This window comes from Scleropages formosus, chromosome 15 (genome assembly GCF_900964775.1).
Source record: "Scleropages formosus chromosome 15, fSclFor1.1, whole genome shotgun sequence".
NCBI classification, from domain to species: Eukaryota; Metazoa; Chordata; class Actinopteri; order Osteoglossiformes; family Osteoglossidae; genus Scleropages; species Scleropages formosus.
The window spans coordinates 8,460,855-8,486,134 of NC_041820.1; the positions used below are offsets into that span (position 1 = coordinate 8,460,855).

Consider the following 25,280-nt stretch of genomic DNA (forward strand, 5'->3'; position numbering starts at 1 on the left):
AGTCATAACCCATTTCTATCTATGTCTGCTAATAAAAAAAAAGTGGGATTAAAGTGTATTTTGGCCTTAACACCCTTTTAGCATCATCGGAAAAAAAATCAGAGCTCTTCCAACAATATTTTTCCAGTTGTTGTTTTTAACTTTTAGTATGACTGTAAATTCTATAATTCTGTAAATGATGCATATAAGTGATAACAGTATTCAACATGTTATTTGTTTTTACCTGAAAGACGCCTGATCTACAGACAGATGCGCACACAGTGAACGTTCTTGCTTTTGTTAAATAATGTTTTTTTTTCATAATTTTATCCATAAGCCATAAATAAAACCTTTCCAGTCAGCATAGATCTTGCATAAAATGCGTCACGAACCACAATTTCCAAGCTTGAAACACTACCTTCCGTACAAGGTAAGAGGAAGCGTGAGGTGCTTTCAGCGAGGGCCCATGATGCTGCTTCCTCTCTCCATTACCCTTTCGCTGTTTCCTGTCTCGTATATAAAGGCCATGTGGGTGTGTGGAATCGGCTTAGTGTGCGCGTGCTTTACTGTGGATTGGTAACTCGCACCATGCTGCTGTTTTGCCTTCGCTCAGTCTGAGGCAAAAGGACGCTGGCGAGATACTCATCGCAGGTGAGTCTCATCGACATGTTGAAGAAACTTCATAAATGCCTATCTATCTATCTATCTATCTATCTATCTATAATGAAAACACATCAGAATAGATGATGCTGTAATGTACCTGTTAACACATCTTATAAAAACCAAAAGATGCAACACTAATGATGACTTTTATGAAAGGTTTTTTGCACGTTTGCATTTTAAACAAAAACTGAAAGTGAGCTGATATTAAGTGATGGGTTTTCTTCCATTTGACAGTGAAATTGTTAATAGACCGTCTGTGTGGTTTCCAATTACAAAGTGTCCTTTTATGATGCTGTTATATTAGTGATTGGATATATGCGTACTAAGAAAATTGAGACAAATATATTGTTTTTTTGAAATATTATTCAAATGCTGCTTAAATGCATTTGTATAAGACATTTTGATCTGGAGTAAAAAATTAAAAAATACTTTGAGAATGTTATTGTTTATGATTTTTGGGCCTTTCAGAAAGCATTTCATGACATTAACATACAAACTTTGGCACTAGCATTTCTTACAAATTACTGTAACAAGAATTTTAGCAATAATGTAGTTGCAGACCCCGTCCTGGGTGTGTCCCCTCCCCCTCTAGCCTTGCGCCCTGTGTTGCCGGGTTAGGCTCCGGTTCGCTGCGACCCCGCTTGGGACAGGCGGTTGTAGCCATTGTGTGTGTGTGTGTGTGTGTGTGTGTGTGTCGTTGCAAACATTTTTCTAGTTTTTAATTTATAGTTAGAAGATATTTTTTGTCCGCTATGACTCAACTGTAGATATGTACACCTTCACACCCTCATAACCACAAGTGCAAAGACCTACACAGACCTACACATATCTCATTTCAATCTCTGTTTTTGCCTCTCACTGATGCATGTCTTTTAGAAAAAAAAAAAATGCTTTTGCACGTAGTTGTGTAAATAATTACAGTCCCGGATTCTGTTTCAGTGAAAGTAAGAAAAAAGAGGAAAAGGAAGGTTCTTCATCATCACCAAGTGTACTCATGAAAGTGTTGGGCGGCTACACTGTGGTAGGTTCTTCTACAAAATTACCTTTCTTACAAAATGTCATTCTTTGTCTCTATATTGTCCCACTGGTCACCAAAAAGCACTGTCTAAATATTCTTTTTCTCCTTTCAGTCTAAAACACTAACTGAAGACACCATGAACGCGGTCATCGATTTGCCTTTACATGTAAGTCATTCATTCCTCTTTGATTCTTATGACTTTTGAGAACACAGAGTTTAAAGACAAGCACCTCCGCATACGCTTAGTGCACATCTTCAAAGTGCAACAAGTGTAGGAGATGTTGGGTGGTGTACAGGGGGACATGGTCATGTCTGTAGTGTTGTGGTGGGAAACATTTTGAAGACGATGGTGACTTTTACTGAAAGTCGTCTCTGCTTCTTGGCTTGCTGTCGGTGGGGGCACGTGTAGGTGGGGGCTTCCTTTTTTGTCTTAACTCTGCCCCGCTGAGCTCTGCTCCAGTCTCTAATGTCATAAATTCACTTCTAGGGAATGATGAAGGAGTCTTTGGGCGACCAGGTCTGTAACGTGGAGAAACCATCAGGCCAGTCTTCTGGTGAGTTCGTATTAATTGGTTTCTACTTTTGCAGTACGTAAGGGTTTCATCTTGTACCAAGAAGCCTCAGTCCCAGTCAGAACATGCAGTGTTTATGGTATACAGCTTAAATGCTGGGACTTTAGGGGTTTTCAGCATAACACTCAGGGCTATATTTCACACTGAAACTAAAAGATTTGGTTGCATTTTGGATCACATTGCTGGCACCAGAAACCACATAAAGTATGACTTCCTCAAATCTAGCACTTCTCCAACTCATGCACATAGGTTTATTTAAGAGCTGAGGACAAGCCCAATAAAAGAGATGATGATTAATAAAAGACCTTTATGGTTTTATCAGGAAATGGCATCAACAGGTGGAGGAGTTTGTTTCTGCAAATCCGCCGGAGGAGCGCCACGCAGTGCGACAGCTCAGAAAGCTGCTGCTCTCGAGCCGTGCTCTTCGGACAGCCGCTTTCCAACATCTGCGAGGACGGCGTGCGTCTTCCCACACCAATCAAAGTACGTCACCTACCTTGAATGAACAAGCCCCTATGTCTCAGTGAGCACAATTGAAACAGGTCTTGAGTTCTGAACTCCAGTTATGAACAGGAATTATTCTGGAATTATGTGTTACGAAAAATGGAATTCATACTTTTCTAAAAATTTCTAGCAGTTAATAAAAGAAAAGATTTTATTGTAACCCCCACTGCAATCAGTTTACTCTGTTTCTTGTAATTAAAGGCTTGCTGTCCTCCTTAAGTGCTACAAATGCCTTGGCGAAAATCAGTCTGTGATTTATTTTGTGGAACAGATCTTTGTTCCACAAAATAAATCACAGACTGATTTTCGCCAAGGCATTTGAACATCAGGAGCTGATGTGAGGTCCTCCCCATCTTACCCTTTGCAGGACATTCTCGTGCTGCTGTATAAAAATGGTCCCTCGGTGGAGGGCATTTTCCGGAGGGCTTGTAACATCCGAGGTATGAGGGGGATCAAGGAGCAGCTGAACAGTGGAGAAGAAGTGAACATGGAGGAGCAGTCAGTCATCCTGCTAGCTGCTCTCTTAAAGGTAACGACCAAAACTCGTTTTTTTAATCTCAGGGCTCTTTTTTAAATGTTTCAAATGTGGGTGAAAAATTTAACTAGAAATATGTATAACAGTAAATGACACAATTTGGAAGCTTGTAGAGCTTTCAAAAGCATTGAAAATGGATGTGTACTATAGCACATGTGCTCAGTGCATTTTTCTCCGAATTGCTTGAATTGCAGGACTTTCTGAGACACATCCCAGGTAGGCTGCTTGTGGAGGAGCAGTACCAAGCCTGGACAGCAGCGCTAGACATCGAAAACGTCCAGGAGAAATGCAAACAGTTGAAGTTGTAAGTGAGATGTTATATTATCAGCTAGTCTAACTGTACATTTGTATGCTTTCAATCTGCCTTCAATTTGTATGCTTTCAACAGTTGTTATTCAATCTTAGATAAGAAACCACTGCATGGTCACTATTTGGGAGGAAATAGGTTTTTTTTTAGCAGCATGTGAGATTAGATTTTTGAACCTCAAACTGCTGAAAGTGATACGTTGTGTTAGTTGCCTATGACGGAGAACTTTCCAGGGTTCGTATTGACATGTTTCTCTGTTCTTGCTCCCAGGGTTCTTGACAGTCTTCCGAAGCCCAACATCCTGCTGCTTCAGTACCTGCTGTGTCTCCTCCTGCGAATCAGTAAGGACTCCAGCACAAATATGATGGATGCTAAAAATCTCGCCGTCTGTATATCGCCCAACCTTCTCCAGCAGGACAGTGTGGATGCAGTCGAGAAGGTGAGTTCTGCCTTTGGCTCAAACAGACTGATGTTAGATGTTGACTCTGATGCATGAAATCTTAATATTTTTGTGAGGAAAACCGCTTCATGTATTAATTATATTGTATCAGGATGTTAATGCAATGCCCTTTAATTCTACTTTCTTATGTTTTTTGTTCAGGTTACATCCCTCACTCAGTTCCTAATTGAAAACTGTTGCGAAATATTTGGAGAAAGCATCGGAACCCTACTTGATGATTGCGATGAGGAAGAACTTCCTGATAACTTAGGTAAAACACAATTTTTCTATAAATTGTGAGCCTTTCTCTAAATGAAGTATTCAGAATACTCATGCATTTGCAAGCTGCAACACTGATCTCTTGAATGAGGCAGATGTTTTGACTTAAGTCCAAATATTAAAATGTTTCTCCTTTCTGTTCTCAGATTCGCTGTCTCTGTATCAGCAAGACTCGGCCTATGACAGCCCTGATCCGGATGCTGATATTGGAGATGCCATAAGAGACCATCAGACCATCAAAGTTCGAAAAGGTCCACAGCAGTTAAGCCCAGGTGCTGTCTCAAAGCCCTTCAACAGGAGATGCTCGGAACCCATCATCTACCCATCCGCAGTATTGAAAACCAATATGATGCTTACCAGAAGTCATGATGATTTCTCAATGGAGAATGCTGACCTGGTTGACCCCTTGCTGAAGAAGCAGAACTCGGACGACTCCTTTCTGTTCGCCAGACGTGGTGGGAGAAAGCAACTGCCCTTACAAAAGTTCAGAGGTAGTTCAGCCATGGAGACCCCCAGGACTGTGTCCCCCAAGGACAGCTCCTACTCATCTTCCTGCTCCCTGGAAAGTGCCTCCTCCAACATTTCAGAGGACTCCGTTTTTGGTGGCACCTCCACAACCTCCAGCGTCACTCTCCAAAAGGCTGGCCCCAGCCCCCAGTCATTCTCCAGCATCTGCATTGAGGATGTGGAAAATAGAGGGAAGGTGGCAAAGAGACGCCCTCTTTCGCTAAGGATGGAGAAGAAGAAAGGCAAAAACAGGGGGAGCATGAAGAAAGAGAGCAACGAAGTTGACGTGCCACTTTCCAATGACATCCTTGAGCAGGAGGTCCAAGAAATTGCAGAACGTGTCAAGCCACGCACCCGACCACGATCCTTGTCCGCCATGGAGGTCTTCCAGCTGGTGGACAGTAGAAGACCCAGCAGACCCCCATCATACATAGAAGCTGTCAGCAGCAGTGAACTTCCTCCTTCCCAGCAGTCCAAACCCATAACTGTGCAGGATGCCAGAAACATGTCAACAGACAGAAAGTCCCGTCCTTCCTCCATGATCGACAATGTGTTCAACACTTCTCCTACCAGCTTCCTTGCAGAGGGCTACAGTGTGACAGAAGAGCAAACTGCCATGGTGACACAATCTGTGGTCTTCCGTCCAAGGGCCATGTCTGAATCGGTATCCAGAAGTCACCACGAGAGACTGTCCCGTAGAGTCAGTCAACCTCTGTTTGAGGAAATGCTCAGTGCCAAGGAGTCCTACGTGTAACCTATGTACATAATTAGTAGGGATGTGTGCAATTCTTTCTCTTTCACATGTGCAACTTTTAGGTTGGACTATTAAGTAGTACAGTTTAAGTACAGATTTCGGTTTTTCGAAAAAATCTAGTTTTCTGTGTTAATGAATGTAAAAGATGATATATAAGAACATATAGAATGCCTATATTTCTATGTATGAGTGTGTCATTCTAGTCACTCATAAGCTATGTAAAAAGCTCCTAAATAGTTTAACATGCTATACATTTAATTAATAAGCAAAATAAGGCCAGTATTTGAATGTAGAGCATTTTGTACATGTGTATGTACTCCTCTTTTCTTCTTCAGCTGTATTATCCACTACAATAAAACACACTGTATGGTCAAGCAAGCAGCACGTGTTACTCATACTTGATTGTGGGAATATATGACAATTTGATTTTTTTCGGCACGCCTGTTGTTTACCTGAAACCACTTTGTGGTGACAGCCCGCAGCTACAGACTTTTTGAGCAAAAAGTGCAAAGAGACAAAACAAGGGGGGGACTCTGTCCTTGCTAACCAAAGCCTGCACCTTGGAAAGGTCAGGAAGCGCAAAGAGCCACAGAGGCATCATAATGAAACTCGAGTGGGCTAAAGGTGAGACATCAATACCAACAAATCCTTCGGTACAGTACGATTCTGCATGTGAAAATATGCGGTGACCTACATACAGTATTTCGTTCTGGCATCTTAAATATCAATAGTTTATACCTTTCAACCTTTAAACAAGCTGGCACAAAGTTTAACTCCTCATCCAGTGGGTGTCCTACTGGTCAAGGCTACTGCTTTGAAACTTGAAGGTCAAGGTTCAGCTCTCCTGTCCGCTGCTGTTCTACTTTTAATTAAGGTACTTATGCTGAATTATACAGTGGGAATACCGTGCTACATGAATGGATACGTTTTTTCTAACATGGCATGTCCTGCTTTGTTAGTCGCCTTGAACAAAGGTGTCAGGTAAGTAATAATGCGTAAATCACTGTTCGAAAGAGACATTTTTTAGCCACATTTAAATTAAGGAAACTGAGTTTGGTTTAAGGAGGTGCGGTGGTGCAGTGGGTTTGGCTGGGTCCTGCTCTCTTGCAGGTCTGGGGTTTGAGTCCTGCTTGGGGTGTCTTGTGATGGACTGATATCCCATCCTGGGTGTGTCCCCTCCCCCTCCAGCCTTGTGCCCTGTGTTGCTGGGTTAAGCTCCAGTTCAGGGCAACCTCACTCGCAACAAGCGGTTTCAGACTCTGTGTGTGTGTTTGGGTGTTTGTTTTTAGGAGGGGTGCGGTGGTGCAGCAGTGCAGCGGGTTTAGCCCATGCCTGCTCTCTGGTGGGTCTGGGGTTCGAGTCCTCCTTGGGGTGCCTTGTGATGGACTGATATCCCATCCTGGGTGTGTCCTCTCCCCCTGCACGCTTGTGCTCTGTGTTGCTGGGTTAGGCTCCAGTTCAGGGCAACCTCACTTGCGACAAGTGGTTTCAGACTCTGTGTGTGTGTGTGTGTGTGTGTGTGTGTGTGTGTGTGTGTGTGTGTGTGTGTGTGTGTAAATTAAGTGACATTAACACAATTGTGAGGTTTTGCTTGTTCCCTACTGTTGGGAAAAGGTTCAAATCCCCATCACGGCATACCAGTTTTCCATGGAATAGAAGACCAGGGAACACACACTGTCTAGTGGGGTGTGGTGGTGCAGTGAGCTTGGCCATGTCTCACTTTCTGGTGGGTCTGGGGTTCGAGTCCTGCTTGGGGTGCCCTGCACACTGGCATCCCATCCTGGGTGTGTCCGCTCCCCCTCCAGCCCTGCATCCTGTGTTGCCAGGTTAGGGTCAGCTTTGCCATGGCCCTGCTTGGGATGAGTGATTTCAGACAACGTGTGTGACTTTGGGTTTTGTGAGCTTTATTCACTTACTTTTTGAAGTGACGCTGTTGGAAAAAAAACACACACACACACACACACGCATACACACGGAAATCTGGTTTCTTGTGACAAGTCTGGCGCTGATAGAATCGATGCGTTCTCTTTGATGCAATGGATGTTGTGTCGAACACATTAGGCATGCTTCAGATTTGACTCTTCTCAGCGTGTTCTTTTATGCTTCATTCTACCTGCTCGACACGCAAGGAAATCATATCCTACAAGAGCTTCGGCCGCTTAATTCTGACGCTCGTGTTGACTATTTCAAATAGACATGAAAGGAGATCCTTGTTTAAAATTTATTAATCGAGTGACTTTTTTCATGGTTGGATTCCAGGAAAACTGTTATATGGACTGCAGACAAAACATAGTTATTTTTGCAGGCCTATAAAGAAAATAACGTTTATCTGACCTTGTTAAATTTGTAGACAAAGCAGCTCACAGTCATGCCATTTACCTTTACAAGTACATTTGTTCATTTAACTAGCACTTTTCTCCAAAGCAACTTATAGTGTTCTTACTTTCCATGATTTAAATATTTCTACAGTTGTGTGATTTTTACTGCAATAACCGGAAGTACTTTGATCCAAGGTACGACAGCAGCAGGAGATATACAAACCTTGGAACTCTGAGCTCAACGTTGCGGCTCTAACCACTACGTTTCCCACTGCGCAAGATTTACATCATGTTGATTAAATCATAAATCGTAGTTCTGCTGGTGGCTGATGCACCAATGCATTCCTTATGACTGGGATGTAGGCCACCCTGCAATTCATGCGTCATCCTCTTCGTTGGCAGTCATACTGTAGCCTCCTTGCTTCCCTCAACCTATTCTGAAACTGAGATTATTATCCAGATTGACACATGTCAGATGGCTCTGTGGACAGCAAGGAACAGAACTGCAATTCTCTGAGGCCTTTCTACCACCGGCGTGCAGGATCCCCACTGGACTGAGCTCCAAAATCAAGTTCATTATCTGCTTTCATTATCTACTGTTAAATATTAAAAGTTTTTTTTTCACAGGTGCAGTTTAACTTTGGTAGGGGGTGCGGTGGGGCAGTGGGTTTGGCCTGTGCCTGCTCTCTGATGGGTCTGGGGTTTGAGTCCTGCTTGGGGTGCCTTGCAATGGACTGGCGTCCTCTCCGGGGTGTGTGCCCTCCCCCTCCAGCCTTACGCCCTGTGTTGCCGGGTTAGGCTCCGGTTCGCTGCGACCCTGCATGGGATGAGCGGTTTCAGTCAATTTGTGTGTGTGTGTGGGTTTTACTTTAGCTGAAGCAAGTCAAGATCCTTCTACAAAAACCAAGTTGCAGGTCCATATCTGGTCCCTGTGCCCACAGTAAAGTGGTTACCACCAAACACTGAGATCTTCTCTTTAAATATTATTTGGGTGTATTTCTAATACTCTCTTTAATATTTTCTTCTTCTTTGTGTTGGATACCATATTCCTGCATGATTTTATGTGCATTGGTAGGTAACGTGAACCTGCAGCGCTTCCCCTTTGTTCCTGTTTTAACTTCCTGGTTTCTTTTGTGCCGCTCAACTTTTCTGTCAATTCTAACTACGCCTCACGCTGTGGTTTTTCGAAGAATCGTGCGCAAATCTGCTGAACACCGCACTTTCTGCCATTTGTCATTGTTAAGGAATTGTCCCTGTTCTTTATTTTTGTACAGCCCTGCACCAGAAAACACATGCAAGCATGCATACACTTAGACTGTGATCTCTTAAAGCATAAAAATATATTGAAGGTCAAGATATAGTATTGCAGAGTAACTGTTGCCACCATAAAGCATCAAGTACCTTGTTCTCTCATTTGAAAACCACAGTTCCTTCCTGATCACACTTCTGATGGCCTTTGGCAGTTTATTAACTATTTCGCTGTCAAACGAGTGCAATATGTCTCTCTCAATTTTCTAAGCATCCATATGTCCAATCACTAATATAACAGCATCATAAAAGGACACTTTGTAATTGGAAACCACACAGACGGTCTGTTAACAATTTCACAGTCAAATGGAAGAAAGCCCATCGCTTACTATCAACTCACTTTAAGTTTTTGTTTAAATGCACACTGGCAAAAAATCACTCATAAAACTCATTATTAGTGTTGAATCTTGTGGTTCTTATAGGATGCGTTAACATGTACACTGCAACATCATTTATTCTGAAGTGTTTTTATTAAACATACATAGATCCCATGGCATCTCCCTTTCATATATGGGAGACAATTTTCTCAGAATAGTTAAAACATATTCAAAATGTCATTCATCTGTTATGAAAACACACACATTTGCTGAAGCCACTTGTCCCGAGTGGGGTCACAGCGAGCTGGAGCCTAACCCGGCAACACAGGGCATAGGGCTGGGGGGCGCGGAGGGGACACACCCAGGATGGGTGTCTGTTGCAGAGCACCCCAAGCAGGGCTCGAACCCCAGTCCCACCAGAGAACAGGACCCAGCCAAACCCGCTGCACCACCGTGCCCCCGCTACCCTATGAAAATGATATATGTGAAAAATAAATTATAGTCTTATTGTCCCAGTGGTACTGAACTATCTGTGCCACAGCACTTACTTTATTTATTTATTTATTATTATTTTTTTTTTATTTGCACTCCTCTAAGGTGGCTGTGATACTCATTCATGCCAGTCTCTTCTTTCTTTGTTTTCTGTCTATGCTCTTGTAGCCTTGAGCAATTTTTTATTATTAGCAAACGTGCCATCTATTTATGAGGAACTGTGTGCTTCCTGCCTAATATCTTCTACTTCCCACAGTCACTGACTAAATAAAGCGCTCGCTGAAAATGAAGGGGCGGATGGTGGGTTGAAAGAGTGGGCCATGACCTCAGCATGAAGCACCATGTGAAACACCATCTCATGATACTTTTATTACATCTCCACCTGCTGGCAGTAACACACTCTTACAGCAATGTGCTTTACACATCAATTCTGAAGCACGTGATCCAACTTTCCTTTTTTTTAAACATCAGCGAACTACCTATAATATGCCGGGGATAATGTCTAAGTCATGCTGTGTTTAAGGTTTACAGCAACCCTGAAAAAAGCGAAGAACTCGGTGCAGAACTTTCGTGTTTAATTATTAACGTGGCCTAAATCAGTTAGGGGTCTTACAACAGGAGGCAAACATATTTATTATTGTACTTGAATTAAGCCTTTACTCTGCGGGGGATTTTTTTTTTTTTTTTTTTTCTGTTCTCATTTCAAGTCAAATGCAAAGCAAGGACAGGTCTCGGAGCCGTGGTTAATGAACTCGGCGAAGCATTCGAAAAGTGGCTCCCCCTCATTCATGCCCGGCCAAGGGTCGGAATTTACAAGGTGCTGAGGTAAGTGTTTGCAGAAGAGGGTGGGGAATGTTAATTTATGGCAGGTTATGTTAACTGTACAAGTGGACTTATCTTTCACCTTGGCGGAGTGTGTTCTCGCTCCGGGGACACTTGGCCACATAGCCATTGATAACCAGCTCACGCTGCGCCGCAGGAGGTCAAACCAAGGGAAAAGAGGGTTCGAAAAAGGAGCAGACAAAAGGAATCGGCAAAAGGGACGTTGCGCTGGTTTTTATTTCAACTCAGCAGGCGTCGAGAAAAGCAGTGCGTGTCGATTCCGGGTGGAGAACGTAAAGACTTACCTGAATTGTCGGAGAACTTCAAAAAGGACCCAGAAATGCCCAAAGCAGTAAGTCTAACATGAAGAATAACTTTTAAAGCAGGCAACAATGAGAAAAGAAAAACTTTATGTAGTGAGCTTTCTTGTGTTTACTCTTCCTCTTCATCTTCCACAACTCACATATATATATATATATATATATATATATATATTTTAAAATAATGTACTTTGCAGTACCTGAGTGTTTTTAATGGAGATGTGCAAACTGCTTTAACATTTAGCTGTAATTTACTTTCCATGACCATCCATAAGACCATTCTGAAGTTTATTCAGTTCAAAACGAAAGACAGTGTCAGATAGTGTCAAATATTTATGTTTAAATGCTGATGTGGTTGTTTGGGTGTAAAGGGCATACTTTTATAATAAATATTTAAAGATACTGTTTGTTTTGCACCATTTCAGTGCTAATCACAGTAATTCAGAACAGCACTTCTTTGTAATGTTAAATATTTGTGGACGACACAAGCCAGACAGCTGATAGTTTATGTGGGAAAGTAACAAAGCAAGCAAAAATGTATTTTATTTCTGAACACATAAAAGTACACATGATGAAATTAGTCACATGGAATTCTTTAAAAACGGCTGATATGGTAAACTAAAATTCAACTTCTTCTGTGCCATAATTTTTCTACTGTACTGTTGAAATGAATTTCCTTAAGCTTTCCTCCAGTTACATGGAATAATTTTGGGTAGTTTAATGTGGACTGTGAGTACAGATGCCTGGCTAGGACTTCTGCGGGGGAATCTCAACTGGAGATGTATGAACATATGATGAAGGGATCTTCCAATGGGAGCATCACAATACACAGCTGACTAGGGGACTGGGCAGGTGGAGTCATGCTGTTGGGACATGTGAATGTCCCAACCCAGTGTTGGCTGAAGGTTGAAAGTTGGCCTCTTCATGTTCTGTGCTTACATGGTTTCACTTGTTGCATCATTTATGAGATGGGCTCTTGAATAACCCACCAAATGTACTTCGGAATCTTCAGTTTCTATTGTACAGCTATAGGCAGCTAATCCTTACTTGCAAATTCAATTTGCAACGATCATATATATTTCATAATAACATAATCTTATCACACATTAAAAAAAATCAGCAAGGGTGGCACAGTGGTGCAGTGAGTAATACACCTCAGAACGCCCTGGTGGTGTGAGAGGTTGTGGGTTCCATCCCCCACTCAGTCCATGTAGGGTTTTAGATCACTGTTGCCCTGCTTGGGACAAACAGTTATTGACATTGGATGGATGGAGAGCATCACATATATAATTTTAAGACATTGTACATTAGTGATAAGATGGCATGCAATATTTGACCTTGGCTTCCTACACAATGTGTCAGTGTTTAACAGAGCCATAAAACATTGAAAGTTTGTTGTAGGGCTGTTAGGAACTTTGCTTTGGAAATGTCATTATCTTTGTCGCACAAAGGAAAGTATTCAATTTAATGTAATACAGCTAATGTACTGTATTTCACACTCTTTTAAATGATCCTGTTGCAGCAATAAGAGAAGTGTCTCTAGTTGGTTCTTGGCCCCTGATAGGACTACAAGTGTGAGATGTGCATATGTCACTTGTAACGATCTTTTGCGTGTTTTGGCCGATTCATGTTTAAGCACAGCGTTCCCTCTTGGATTTGGTTACTTAGATTTTTAAAAGGATAATATTGCCTTCTGACATCTTAGGGCTATGACAAGATTTGCATCAAGTGTTCATTTATAACGCTATTTTGATGTTGGCTGCTTTGAATTTCACCAATTTTCCCATGAACATTTAAAAAGCAGCACAAATCATAGTGTCTTAGACTTCTGTGCCCAGTTAGACATTAAATCACATTCCCAGGCAAAGACAAACAGCTTCACACTTGCTTTTGGACTTTCTCATACTGGCAGTCTTCAGCCTTCCTTAGTACCCTAAAATGTACTCATTAACCACAGGCATGGTGAGCAGCGCTGAGCGCTGGGCTGCTGTCTCTTGCGGTGGGCTCCAGGTCATGATAGCAGACTCATCGGACTGCAGATGCAGCATCAGGGTGCTACCGGTGTCACTCCACTTTAGTTGCACAACTGAGAATAATGAGTAGTCTGAACGAGAGATGTAATAAATAACCTGAATTAATAAGCTTGTCCACTCTTTCTTCTGCTTAGATGTGTGTTCAGATTTTGGACTGTTACATTTTTTTTAGACTGGGGTGAAGAATGTCCTCCTAGTGAACTATACACAGGTGTAACAAGCTTAGTTTGTCCCACCTCATAATTAAAGTGCATAACTCCTCTTTATTGTTCATACATATACATATGCATATGCGACAAAAAGCAGCAAAAATTCTAATGTCTTACACTTTTGTGTTTTTGTCACAAAAAGTACACTTTTGTCACCCCGACATAAATATATGGAATAATATACACACAGGACATTTTCAAGTAGGTGAGCAAAATAAAATATCTGTGACATGTGACAAATGATACTGTTGAACGAAGTGTTGGAAAAAATGCAAATGAAAACATAGTCAAGAGGTTTCTTGATTTTTTTTTTTTTTAAAAAAAGGTTTTCCAAACACAGAGGATTATCAGATAAAGCCGATTTTCTTTTTAGAAATTCTTCATTAATTGCATTCTTTCACCAGGCCCAGCAGTTTATGATGGAGTGCTCATTGCTAGGCAGCCCCAACACCTGCTTTTACACCTACTGTGCTAAGACCTTGACAGTTTAATCCTTAAATAGATCCTAAAACCCTAAAATAGAACCAAAAAATATTGTACTAACATTCATTGATAGCCTGTTCACTTACTTTACTTAACAGCTGCTACACATTTTTTAATGTGCACTTGAGTTATAAAATGATTATCTATATATTTCAATAGTCTTAATTATCTGTATTCGTGTCAAAGTTACAGTTTGGTTACAGTCACACATTTTGCTTAAAATGATTTGATTATCTGGTGGTTGACTTGATATAAAATAAAACTGTCTGCCCACAGAATCTTTAGTGCCTTTTTGACCTGATGCAATACCAGTGGCCAGTTGCTTGGCTATATATAATATTCAAACTTGCTGGTTTACGTTTGTATTTAAGCTTGTGTCTTCAAAATAATTTCAAATTGAAAAAAAGACTTAAGTGAATTAAAATATGAGCCAATTAACATTTAGGCAAGTAATATGACTTTTTGTGAGATATGGCAGTAAGGGATAAGATTAGCCATATGTATTTGTCCTTCAGATAACCAAATCCTACACCCTGGAAAAATACTGTCTAGCGATGATCATATACGGCATATATATATATTCATGAGAGCTCGCAGTGCAACTTTCTTGAAATTCCAGCCGGAGACTGATTAGAGGCTGAAAGATTAAATTTCTTCTGAGAAAGAGCTTTCCTACCGTACGGCATGAGGGATCCTCTTTTACTGATTGCCACACTTATTCCTTTGACTCCAGGTCTCTAATCCTGCTCTTTTACCCTTGAGCAAGGTACTTACCATGAATTGTTCCACTGAAAATGCCCATCAGTGTAAAATGGTCCAATGCTGTATTTGGAAATGTTATCAAGTTGGAAAGTGTAAGCTAAGCAATAGATAGCAGTGATAATACTGTGGCTGTCTTAACGTACCTCACAAACGTATTACGCATAAACGCATTTCTTATGGGACGTGTCCTCTAATATGGACATGTCACATCCCTGCAAATGGGTAATTTTTAGATTTTGCTGTTGATTAGAATACTTTTTCAGCACTCTTTACACTTTTTTTTGCATTGTGTTGTGTAGTATGTGCTGTATGTCTTGTGTGTTTTGTGCACGTGGTAACTAGAACACACGAGACCTGTAATAACGTAATGTAATGAATAGTTGTTTGCTTGCGTGCACTATTTATTTGCAGTGTGATTTGGTTCATTTGGTGAAGTGGTGACGTGAACGTCATTCCGACAACCTTCAGCTCTTCTAATCTACCTTGATAACCCGACACATGTTTGTGATGCAAGTCCTGCCCACGTCCGCCCTTGTAGAGGTGTGTTATGTTTCAGACGTTCCCTGCTTTCCGCTGTTAAACCCCGCTGATCTCCTGTGCACCGCTAAAGGCGTTCGCCGGCTGGCCAAGGAGAACACCGATCGGAAGCCCTCCTCACGATCCACACCTCAGACCTGTAACCCCCTCTTTATATGAGCTCTGCGGGCACAGAGGGGGTTAGTTCACTTTGATAGCTTTTCATTCCTTGCTTATCCTGCTTTTCTGGCGTTTTCTCAGCTTTCTCACCGAAAACATTCACTGTCTTGTCGATAATGCTACTTCTGAGCAGAAATGTGACCAAACCGAGCCACTGCAGACTGTTGAACGGAGTCCCAGTGAAGTCTTGGGTCATCACTTAAAAAAAAATCATTTGTTGAATGACATAAAGGTATGGGTATTATAGTATTTTATGAGACTAATTTACAAGGAATGGTAAACACTGTGATTAAGCAAAGTGGTTAAATATTTTGTTTTTTTTTTTTTTTCCCATGCCTGTTTTTGCACAGACATACCATATTTTCAATGAGTGTACATGTGATTGCCTTGCAATGGACTGGTGTCCCCACCAGGATGTACCTTATGTCAAATTTATGCTTCCAGGATAGGCGCTGGACCACTGTGACCCTGAATTGGACGAGAAGTTATTGAGAATGAACAAATAAATATTTTATATTCCACAATTCAGTAGCTGAATTTGGCCATTGTTTTAACAGTTTCATCAAATCAGTGGTTAAATTAGTTCATTACATTTGTGCTTATTAATGCATCCATGCATACTTTGTAAAACACGTTCATCTGATCATACCATTGAAAGTGAATTTAAATGTGGAGTTTGTCAAAAATCGAGACAGTGTTGTATTGCTGCTATGAAGTATTTTAAGGGAGATACATAAAGCCATGAACTTCAGTACATTTCAGACTACATTTTCTGCTGTAGCTAATTATTTTTAAATAGATTACATCCAGTATGTGTATGTGTTTTACTTATATTTAATAACCTTTCCCAGTAATCCGAACAAGCTGCATTAAATTTAACTCCAGTATAAATTATTGTTCCAGTTTTATGTAAAATAAAGTATCTTTAGTGTTCAGATTTGTGTTTTAAATCCTTAAAAGAAAGCAGTCCAATCCTGTATGAAATTGGTGTAAGCATCTCTGAAAACAGCGTGGTTGTGATGATTCTCTGCAGGTCAACATTCGTGTCACCACGATGGACGCGGAGCTGGAGTTCGCCGTCCAAGCCAGCATCACCGGCAAACATCTTTTTGACCAGGTTCTTCCTTTATTCTTGGCAACTCCATCACTCTTCTGGTTTTATCACTACGGTTTCCGGAATGTTACCCAAGTGCCTTTCACTTGCCCAGTTTCTCCATGAAATGACTTCCACTGAAACTCCTCCAAAGAAGAATATTAGAGCCACCTGGGCTGTTGTAGTAGAATATGTCTTTAGCTAACATTTTCACACCAGTTGTGAAACTGGACCTCAAATATTACTTGTTATATAGTCTCTTTTCCCTGAAAGTTATTTGGAAAGTGAAGGCAGCAATATTTCGTTTTTGTGGTTTGGGATGCGTGTCAATGCATGGTCTCCCTAGCAAACTAGCAAATACAGCTTTCTTCCTAAATTATCTAGCGGTCATTGATGATCAGTGTTGAAAAGTGTTTTGATGAAAGGGATTAACTGATGGAAAATTTCCTGTCTTATAACTCCTTTCAGCTAAAGCCAAATACTCAGGACTGTCTTTGTCGTTACAGGTGATCAGGACTATTGGTTTGCGTGAATTGTGGTACTTTGGGCTCCAGTTTGTGGACAGCAAAGGATACCTCACCTGGCTGAACCTTGATAAAAAGGCAAGGCAACAATGCCAACTCTATCTATCTATCTATCTATCTATCTATCTATTCTGTGATATTTTTTATTCAGATAATTTATTTATTCAGCCAGATTTTTTCCACAGAGAAATTGCACTGGTTCACCCATTAATACAACAGTGACAACATTGAAATGTAATGTTGTCGATGACCAGCTGTCTGTGTTTTCTGAAATGCGATGTTGCCCCTCCCCCTTTATTTTTCCACTGCCCCCCCCCAACCCCACCCCACCCCACAGTTATCATCACAGGACGTCAAGAAAGAGAATCCGCTGCAGTTCAAGTTCCGCGCCAAGTTCTTCCCAGAGGACGTGTCCAACGAGCTCATCCAGGACATCACCCAGAGGCTGTTCTACCTGCAGGTGAAGGAGGCCATCCTGAGCGACGAAATTTACTGCCCCCCAGAGACTGCCGTTCTTCTGGCCTCCTATGCTGTCCAGGCCAAGCACGGTGACTTTGACAAGGACGTCCACCACTCTGGATACCTAGTGTCAGAGTTGCTGCTGCCCCAGCGGTGAGTGATGATCTGCACGTATGTTAACAGTAGCACATTTTCCTTTCACTTCAATTGAAATGCTGCCTACGGTAAAACATCACTTGAAATAACTGGAAGTCCAGTAAAAAAATCACTGGAAGTGATCTGTGTATCATAAATATATTTTTTTTCTCATTCACTCCCCATTTATCTCACAACCTGCTGTACCAGTTTTAATATTCCCTCTCTACTGCTTTTTGACATTGACAACCTCACCTGAGTTCTAGCTGCAACTGTTCTATAAAAGGCAGCTTGCATTTGTTAACCTGTATTTTAAATCCATAAAGGGAAACAAAAAGTAATTGATTACCAGAAATTGTGGAATTGAACAAGCAATGAAATGGGGGGAGACCAGCGATGACATCTCTGTGTTTTCAGGGTCCTGGATCAGCACAAGCTGTCCAAGGAGCAGTGGGAGGAGCGCATCCAGGTGTGGCACAAGGAGCACAGGGGGATGCTGAAGTAGGTGTGCAGTTGCACACACTTTACACTATGTGCGGCAGGACACTGTACCTTGATTATGAGGAGCTTCACACACACACACACACACACACACACACGCACATACACAGAGTGCTACCTCAGCCAACAACAAAAAACCCTGCAAAGACCCAAGCAGGTTCAACTGGCTCACTTATTGACACAAAGAACTCAGGCTGACCCACAAGCACCTGAACTAGAGTAGTTTGACACAGGTGATGCACGGAAATCCCTCTTCTTAGGGATTGTGCTCTTCAATTAACCGAAAATGTGGGAGATTGAGGATGTCACACTCCATATAAGTTTGACCGTGGAGAGAAAAAACAAAAAGCAGCCTTATAAAACTAACCCCGTCACAAAGGCACATGTTCACTGATGCAAACTGAAGACCATTTACTACTAAACCCATTCCCTGAGAAATTTCATCTTATGATTATGATTTGTGACTTATTGTGACTGTCTTCTTTGTTTCTTTGCCTTATGTCTGTGTTCAAGCACTTTGTGTCACTGCGTGATCATCTGATCTCTGTAAAAAGAAATTGAATTGAACTTATTAATATTATTATTCTTCATCAGCAGTTTATTTGATGAGTTTTACAGTACAGCAAACAATTTATGTACAGTATGGGATTTTTGGTCAGGTAAGGCACTGTGCTCAGTAGTACTAAGAAATAGCAAGAGCAGGGGGCTCAAACCAGCACCTCTCAGAGTACCTATAAAAAAAAAATGATGTTTTGATCAGAAAAACTCAGCAATACGTCTAAACCCATACATAACTATGGGCTTCTCAGGTAGTGAATTACCTTGCTTTGCCTGGGCTGTTAGAGCATATGCTCAAATTTGACTCCCCACTCAGTCTGTGTGGAGCTTGCATGTTCCCCCATGAGTTTCTACTGGATGCTCTGGTTTCCTCCCACAGTCCATAGACATGGAGTTCAGGTGAATTGACCACTCAAAATTATCCAAAGTGTGCAACTGGTTGAGTGTGTATGTGTGTGGCTACCTTGGTTTGGGCTGGTGTGCCTTTCAGGATTTACCCCCCCTCCCACCAGCCTTGCACCCATTAATTCCAGGATAGGCTCCAGACTGCTGCGACCCTGACCAAGACAAGTGCTTACCGAAAGAGACTGAGTGAGAGTTAGACCCATTGGTTAAATTATGCTTGTGATGTGAGGGCACGTTTCTGTGCCTAATAGGTGTAAAATTGTTGTTCACAATCAGGGAAGATGCCATGCTCGAGTACTTGAAGATTGCACAGGACCTAGAGATGTATGGAGTCAACTTCTTTGAGATCAAAAACAAAAAAGGGACAGATCTGTGGCTGGGAGTGGATGCCCTGGGCCTCAACATCTATGAGAAGGAAGACAAGTAAGGGAAACAATGGCGGTCGCTCTTGTTAATGTTCATGAGATCTTTTACAGTAACGCAGTAAAGTACCACCGCCTTAGTGATATGCAGCACAAATCTGTACTTGTGGAAAATGTGGAGTTTATACCTGCTTCTATCCTACATCTCTTTATTCTAAAGCATTAATATATATAATATTTCAACAGACTGACTCCAAAGATTGGATTTCCATGGAGTGAAATTAGGAACATTTCATTTAACGACAAGAAGTTTATTATCAAACCCATCGACAAGAAAGCTCCAGTAAGTAATTTTTATATAACCCTGCAGCTGAAATATTTCTTGAATTAAAGAGATCACGTTTTTTTTTTTTTGAAAACTGACAAAAAACTCATAATTAAAAAAAATGTCATCACAAAAATGACAACCTTTTAAAGGGTTTTTTTGGTTTTTGTCATGCCATCTCGCTGTTAGGGTGGCCTTGAATGCTATGTCTTGAAGGAGCTCAGACAAGAGAAGAGTACGTAGAGGGGGTGAAGAGTATTAGAACAAGAAAAGTCTTTGTGAAATCCATGTGAATTCTTAATCACCTTAATTGTGCATGAATAATTCATGTTTAAGACAAAAGTGCCATCAAGGATGCTTTCCTCTTCTTACTCTTGCTCGGTGATGAGAATGAGAGAAACTTTTCCTCAATGGATATGAGCAGCAGAGCCTTCCTCATTCCCTACTTTCCTCCTCCTTCTCAGGACTTTGTGTTCTATGCCCCACGCCTGCTCATCAACAAACGCATTCTGCAACTGTGCATGGGCAACCATGAGCTGTACATGCGCCGCCGCAAGCCGGAGACCATCGAGGTGCAGCAGATGAAGGCACAGGCTCGTGAGGAGAAGCACCAGAAGCAGATGGAAAGGTGAGGCATCCACTCGGGTTGAAGGATCTCTCCACTGTGGAGGAAACAGGTGCAGAAGAAATGCAAACTTTAAGTGAACCGTCTGCTGCTGACTCCATGGATGTTGGCAGTGGTGCCGCTTCTGTTTTTTATTCAGTTCATGGGTCACAGGTTGATGGCTTGAATCCCGCTGTCTTCGTTAATGCCCTGGCCTTCCAGAGCCCAGCTGGAGAATGAGAAGAAGAAACGGGAGGCCATCGAAAAGGAGAAGGAACAGATGGAGAAAGAGAAGCAGGATCTGATGATGAGGCTCTCCCAGTTTGAGGAGAAGACGAAGAAAGCGGAACAAGGTACAGTTACAGCACAGCTGGGCCACTCGCACCACTGCTTCTCCATATCATTCATTTCATGGAAAAGATACGTACGCTTACATTTAAAAAAAAATATAGTTCACAAAATGATTAAAAGTATTTTATGTGAGTGTATGTCTCACTTTTCGGAAAATGAAGCTCCATAAATTTATTCATTTATCAGATGCTTTTCTTCAGAGCAGCATACAATGATGCCTAAGTAGCAGAATTGACACCTTCATCTGAGATGACTTACAGTGCTAGATAGTGCACAGCAATACTCACTGTCATTCACCAATTTGTATCGCAAATTAATATGACACACACTCATTTACACACACTACAGGCAATTAAGCATACTCAGTTCACCTGAACCGCATCTCTTTGAGACGAAACCCAGGCAAACATGGCAAAAACATACAAACTCCACACACAATGAGCTAGAATCAAACCCACAGCTGAGCAGAGCTCAGGAGCTGTGAGGCAGCAGCCCTACCAGCTGAACCACCCTGTGAAACAGAAGAAAGTGTGTATTTTGCAACAATTAAATAGCAGCAAACAATACAATGACTAAGCAGTAGAGTGAATTGCAACTTTCTTCTGCCATGGAGCTCTTGCGGTGACCTTTGAACGGAGATCAGCACAAACAATGAATGACGTGTCCAGTAGCTCCTCATAGTTTCACTGCAGCGCGGTGATGGGTTGGCTATCCATCAGACCTGCAGGAGCAGATGGAGCGTGCCATGAAGCTGGAACTGGAGCGCAGGAGGGTGGAAGAAGAGGCTGCGCGGCTGGAGGCGGAGCGGCAGGCAGCCCTGCTGGCCAAGGAGGAGCTCGCCAGGCAGGCCGAGGATCAGATGAAAACCCAGGAGCAGCTGGTAAGGAGGACACATCTGGGCAGAGCCTGGGCTTCAACATTCTCTCTCTCTTTCTCTGTCTAACGTACCCATGCTTCTCTCCGTTGAACATGGACACACATTCAATAACAGGATGATGGTCAAAGAGACTGTAGCATCAAGACCTCTCCTTTCTCAGGCTGCAGAGCTTGCTGAGTACACAGCGAAGATAAATCTCCTGGAGGAGGCGAAAAGATCCAAGGAGGAGGAAGCCATCTCGTGGCAGACAAGGGTGAGAGTTCTCAGGAGGTACAGGAAGCACCTGGTACCAGGAAATCCGGGAGGTGAAAGTAATATGCTAACACGTGGTTACAGTTTTGAGCTAACATGCTTTATATTTCCATTGGGTCTTTGTGTTATGAACATTCAAGATAAAATTTTTCACGTACATTTTTCGAATTAGCTGTCTTTTCTCACGTACTTTTTGTCTTCACTTGTGCAAAAATCTCTTGTTATTAAGTTTTTGATTGACTGTGACTTCACGGTCAAACACGACATATTGAATTTATGGAAAAATGTTACAGACAGACTTTTGGTGTTCATAAGACCTAGTGTATATCAGAGATCACGAATTTCATGGTAAAAAAATTCTGCCTCCCACTGAAAATGCCACTTGCGGAGGAAGGCCAGTGGAACGCAGAAGCGTCAACTAAATAAGTAAATGTGAGCTTTTCACTCTCTCCTAGGCCATGGAGGCCCAAGATGACTTGGCCAAGACAAAGGAGGAGTTGCAAATGGTGATGATAGCGCCACCGGCCCCCGTTGCCGAGCACGTAGACGACAGTGAGGAGCACAGCAGCACCTACAGTGCCGAGCTGCAGAACGAGAGCATCAGCGATGACCGCAATGAGGAGGAGCGAATCACAGAAGCAGAGAAGAACGAACGCGTGCAGATGCAGCTGAAGGTAAGACCTTCTACAACTGTGCATCTCTACCCCCCGATCAGATGCTTTGCTCAAATCTTGGCAAGCAATTTTTTCACACAATTTTTTTATCCATTAAGCTGAATGCGCGATGTTTTAAGGTGCCTTCAGGTGGAACTACTTTTGTTTAAATTTGCAGAAAGGCCCAATGGGAAAATTCATCCGAAATTTGGGGTATTGAAATTTCCTTCGCACCGTGCATTCATACACGAGAACGTTTCTTTGGACGTCTCGCAATGATGGCCGATGTGTGGTTTCAGGCTCTGAGCTCGGAGCTGGCCGTTGCCCGAGATGAAGCTAAGAGCACCCAGAATGACTTACTCCACAAGGAGAACATGCGCGTTGGACGCGACAAATACAAGACGCTGCGGCAGATCCGTCAGGGCAACACCAAGCAGAGGATTGACGAGTTTGAGGCCTTGTGAAGAGCCGTTCTGTGGCACGAGGACTGTGTACCACCCTCACAAACACAATATTACAAAGAACTTATTATTTCTTCCAGGGTACATACATACTCCACGTGGGAAATATTGCTGTATTTCCTGGCGCCAAGACATGCTTTGATAACATTTTTAGATCTCAGTGCAACTTTTTATTCTAATTTCACTTTAATAAGATGAGACTGAATAGACAATATACCCAAAAGATGACACGAAACTTGATTATTAATATTATGTTGCAGAAACAGCTCAGAACAAGGAGGAAAACATAGAAAATATGTTTTAAACTCATTGATTGTGTTTTCCATTGATTTTAATTCATGCATGTTGTTAATAAAACATGAAAACCACTGAAACTATTTTTTAATTTGTTTGTATCACTAGCTGAAATTAATTGTTTACTCATTTGTCTTCTAAGTCTATATACATTTGTTGTCCAGTATTATGGTTTTAAATTGAAAACTGTAAAGTAAATTGCTCGAGTTAATTCACATCGTAAAGAATGCTTACCTTGTAAACTGTTTTACCTGAAGATAACCACTTGTAGAGGCACATTTACAAAATTGCAACTGTGTAAATGTGAAATCTTTATGAAATACAGTTCAGGTTTTACAAAAGAGCTTTAAACAAAGAGCTTTAGATACATATACACATGATTATGAAAAAAAAACAGCTTGTTTTTTGGATCACAGCATTCACATGGGGGCACATTTTGCAAAAAACTGCCTGTAGAAATGTAGAGTCAGGTCTGAAACCAAACTGACAAGAATACAGATCAGGACAGATATGGGTCCAGAAGAAACTGGTTTTGAAACATCTTTTGACTTCTGGCAGGGATTCAGCAGTTCTGAGGGACGGAGCCAGAGGCAGAAAAATGTAATGCTTTTACATGGGTGTACGGAGTGATCAGGCCCTGCAGGTATTTGTGTGTTTACACTTTGGCCATCTTGCAGACCTTAAACATATGTGAACTTGATTTGGGCAACGACAGGAAGACAATGGGGTGAGAGGAGGAGGGAGGATACATAGGAACGCGTTGACAAGTCAGACTCTAATATCGTGACATTCTCAATCAGCTGGAAAGGCATTATGGTGGCAAAATGTTGACCCCAGTCTAAGCAAAAATATTACCATAGACAGAAGTTATTCCAAGTATATTATTATTATGTATTAGTATATATTACCACGACAGAAATAAGTGGTTGTGCAAAATGTAGTAGACTAGAAGGTAAAATTACATTTACCTTTGCGCTGGAATCACTTAGAGATATAAAATTTAAGCCTTGTTATTGTACTTAACACATAATTAATACACTTCATAAAACGTTTTTAAAAATGCTTTTTTGGGCCAGTATCCATGTCCATTTCGACCACAGTGATTGACATGGTGGGTTAAACAGAAGGGCTCTGGAATTGCTTTTTTTCATTGCTAATATATTATTAATAGAACTGGCTGGCGTCCCATCCTGAGTGTGTCCCCTCCCCCTCCAGCCTGGTGCCCTGTGCTGCCGGGTTAGGCTCCGGCTCGCCGCAACCCTGCTTGGGACAAGCGGTTTCAGCCAATGTGTGAATGTGTGTAGTGAGGGTAAAGAAAAAATTACATTGCATGAACAAAAATGTAAGCTTTCACTGCAGAAGTCCTTGCAATAGCCTATGCCTTCCATTTTCAGGCCATTACACTTGAGATTGGACATGATGAGGCATCTTGCGTATCTCTCAATGTCATTCCAAATGTTTACTTAAATAAAAGATAACTGCGTTGCCAGACAACATCTTGTGAATCCTGGAAACCATGTTTGAACACACTACAAGTCAACATTGCCTCTTCTTGTGAGGGCAAGACTTCTACGTTGGGCATATCATAAACCAGAAAGAAAGTATTTTGGAAAAACACAGATCCTAAAAGCTTTGCTTATTATAACCACATAACTCAGAATTGATGCAGAATTAATAACCACTCATGAAAAGGACACAGATGTTACCATTTTATTTATGACATAATTGAACATAAAAAATGTTGAAGTTAGAGTATATTTGTTCATTTCTTATTAGGGTTATGCAGTTGTGTCTTGCAAACCGGTTCTTCCAGAATATGTAACATTGCAAGTGTAGGTTTTAAGGATTACTTAATATGCAATGTTGTAACTCGGTTACATGTGTCTTAAACACTATAACTCACATTTTCCATTAAAAAATCGCTACTTGAAAGAATTAAGGTGACTTCCGCTAAAAAGACGCAATATTTAACTATGAAAAAGGTTTGCGCAAATATGGAATACATAGAAAAGCACAGTGATTTCTAAATAGAAAAATTTGACAAAATGCTAAACCACTTTAATGGTAGCTAAATTTCAACTAATTTTTCACAATGCTGATAATGTAAGA

At 41.5% G+C, this 25,280-nt stretch overlaps 2 protein-coding genes across 3 annotated transcripts; both read left to right on the top strand.

Moving 5' to 3' along the window:
- The first annotated feature begins 540 nt into the window (after positions 1–540).
- Positions 541–5,658, top strand: tagapa (T cell activation RhoGTPase activating protein a). Its single transcript, XM_018730369.2, has 10 exons — positions 541–630; positions 1,582–1,663; positions 1,773–1,826; positions 2,148–2,214; positions 2,555–2,715; positions 3,104–3,265; positions 3,466–3,575; positions 3,849–4,017; positions 4,180–4,288; positions 4,443–5,658. Exons 2-10 carry the CDS (start codon positions 1,637–1,639, stop codon positions 5,555–5,557), a joined length of 1,974 nt encoding a protein of 657 aa, XP_018585885.2. The 5' UTR covers positions 541–630; positions 1,582–1,636; the 3' UTR covers positions 5,558–5,658.
- A 5,137-nt stretch (positions 5,659–10,795) lies between these two features.
- ezra (ezrin a) lies at positions 10,796–23,159 on the top strand. Of its 2 annotated transcripts, none has more exons than XM_029258543.1 (13): positions 10,796–10,817; positions 16,351–16,434; positions 16,917–17,012; positions 17,272–17,546; positions 17,946–18,029; positions 19,269–19,415; positions 19,601–19,697; positions 20,144–20,307; positions 20,506–20,636; positions 21,354–21,514; positions 21,672–21,764; positions 22,219–22,437; positions 22,716–23,159. In XM_029258543.1, exons 2-13 carry the CDS (start codon positions 16,372–16,374, stop codon positions 22,878–22,880), a joined length of 1,695 nt encoding a protein of 564 aa, XP_029114376.1. In that variant the 5' UTR covers positions 10,796–10,817; positions 16,351–16,371; the 3' UTR covers positions 22,881–23,159. The 2 variants fall into 2 exon arrangements, with proteins under 2 accessions (XP_029114376.1, XP_018584888.1); XM_018729372.1 differs by lacking the exon at positions 10,796–10,817 and adding an exon at positions 11,155–11,166.
- The last annotated feature ends 2,121 nt before the right edge of the window (positions 23,160–25,280 follow it).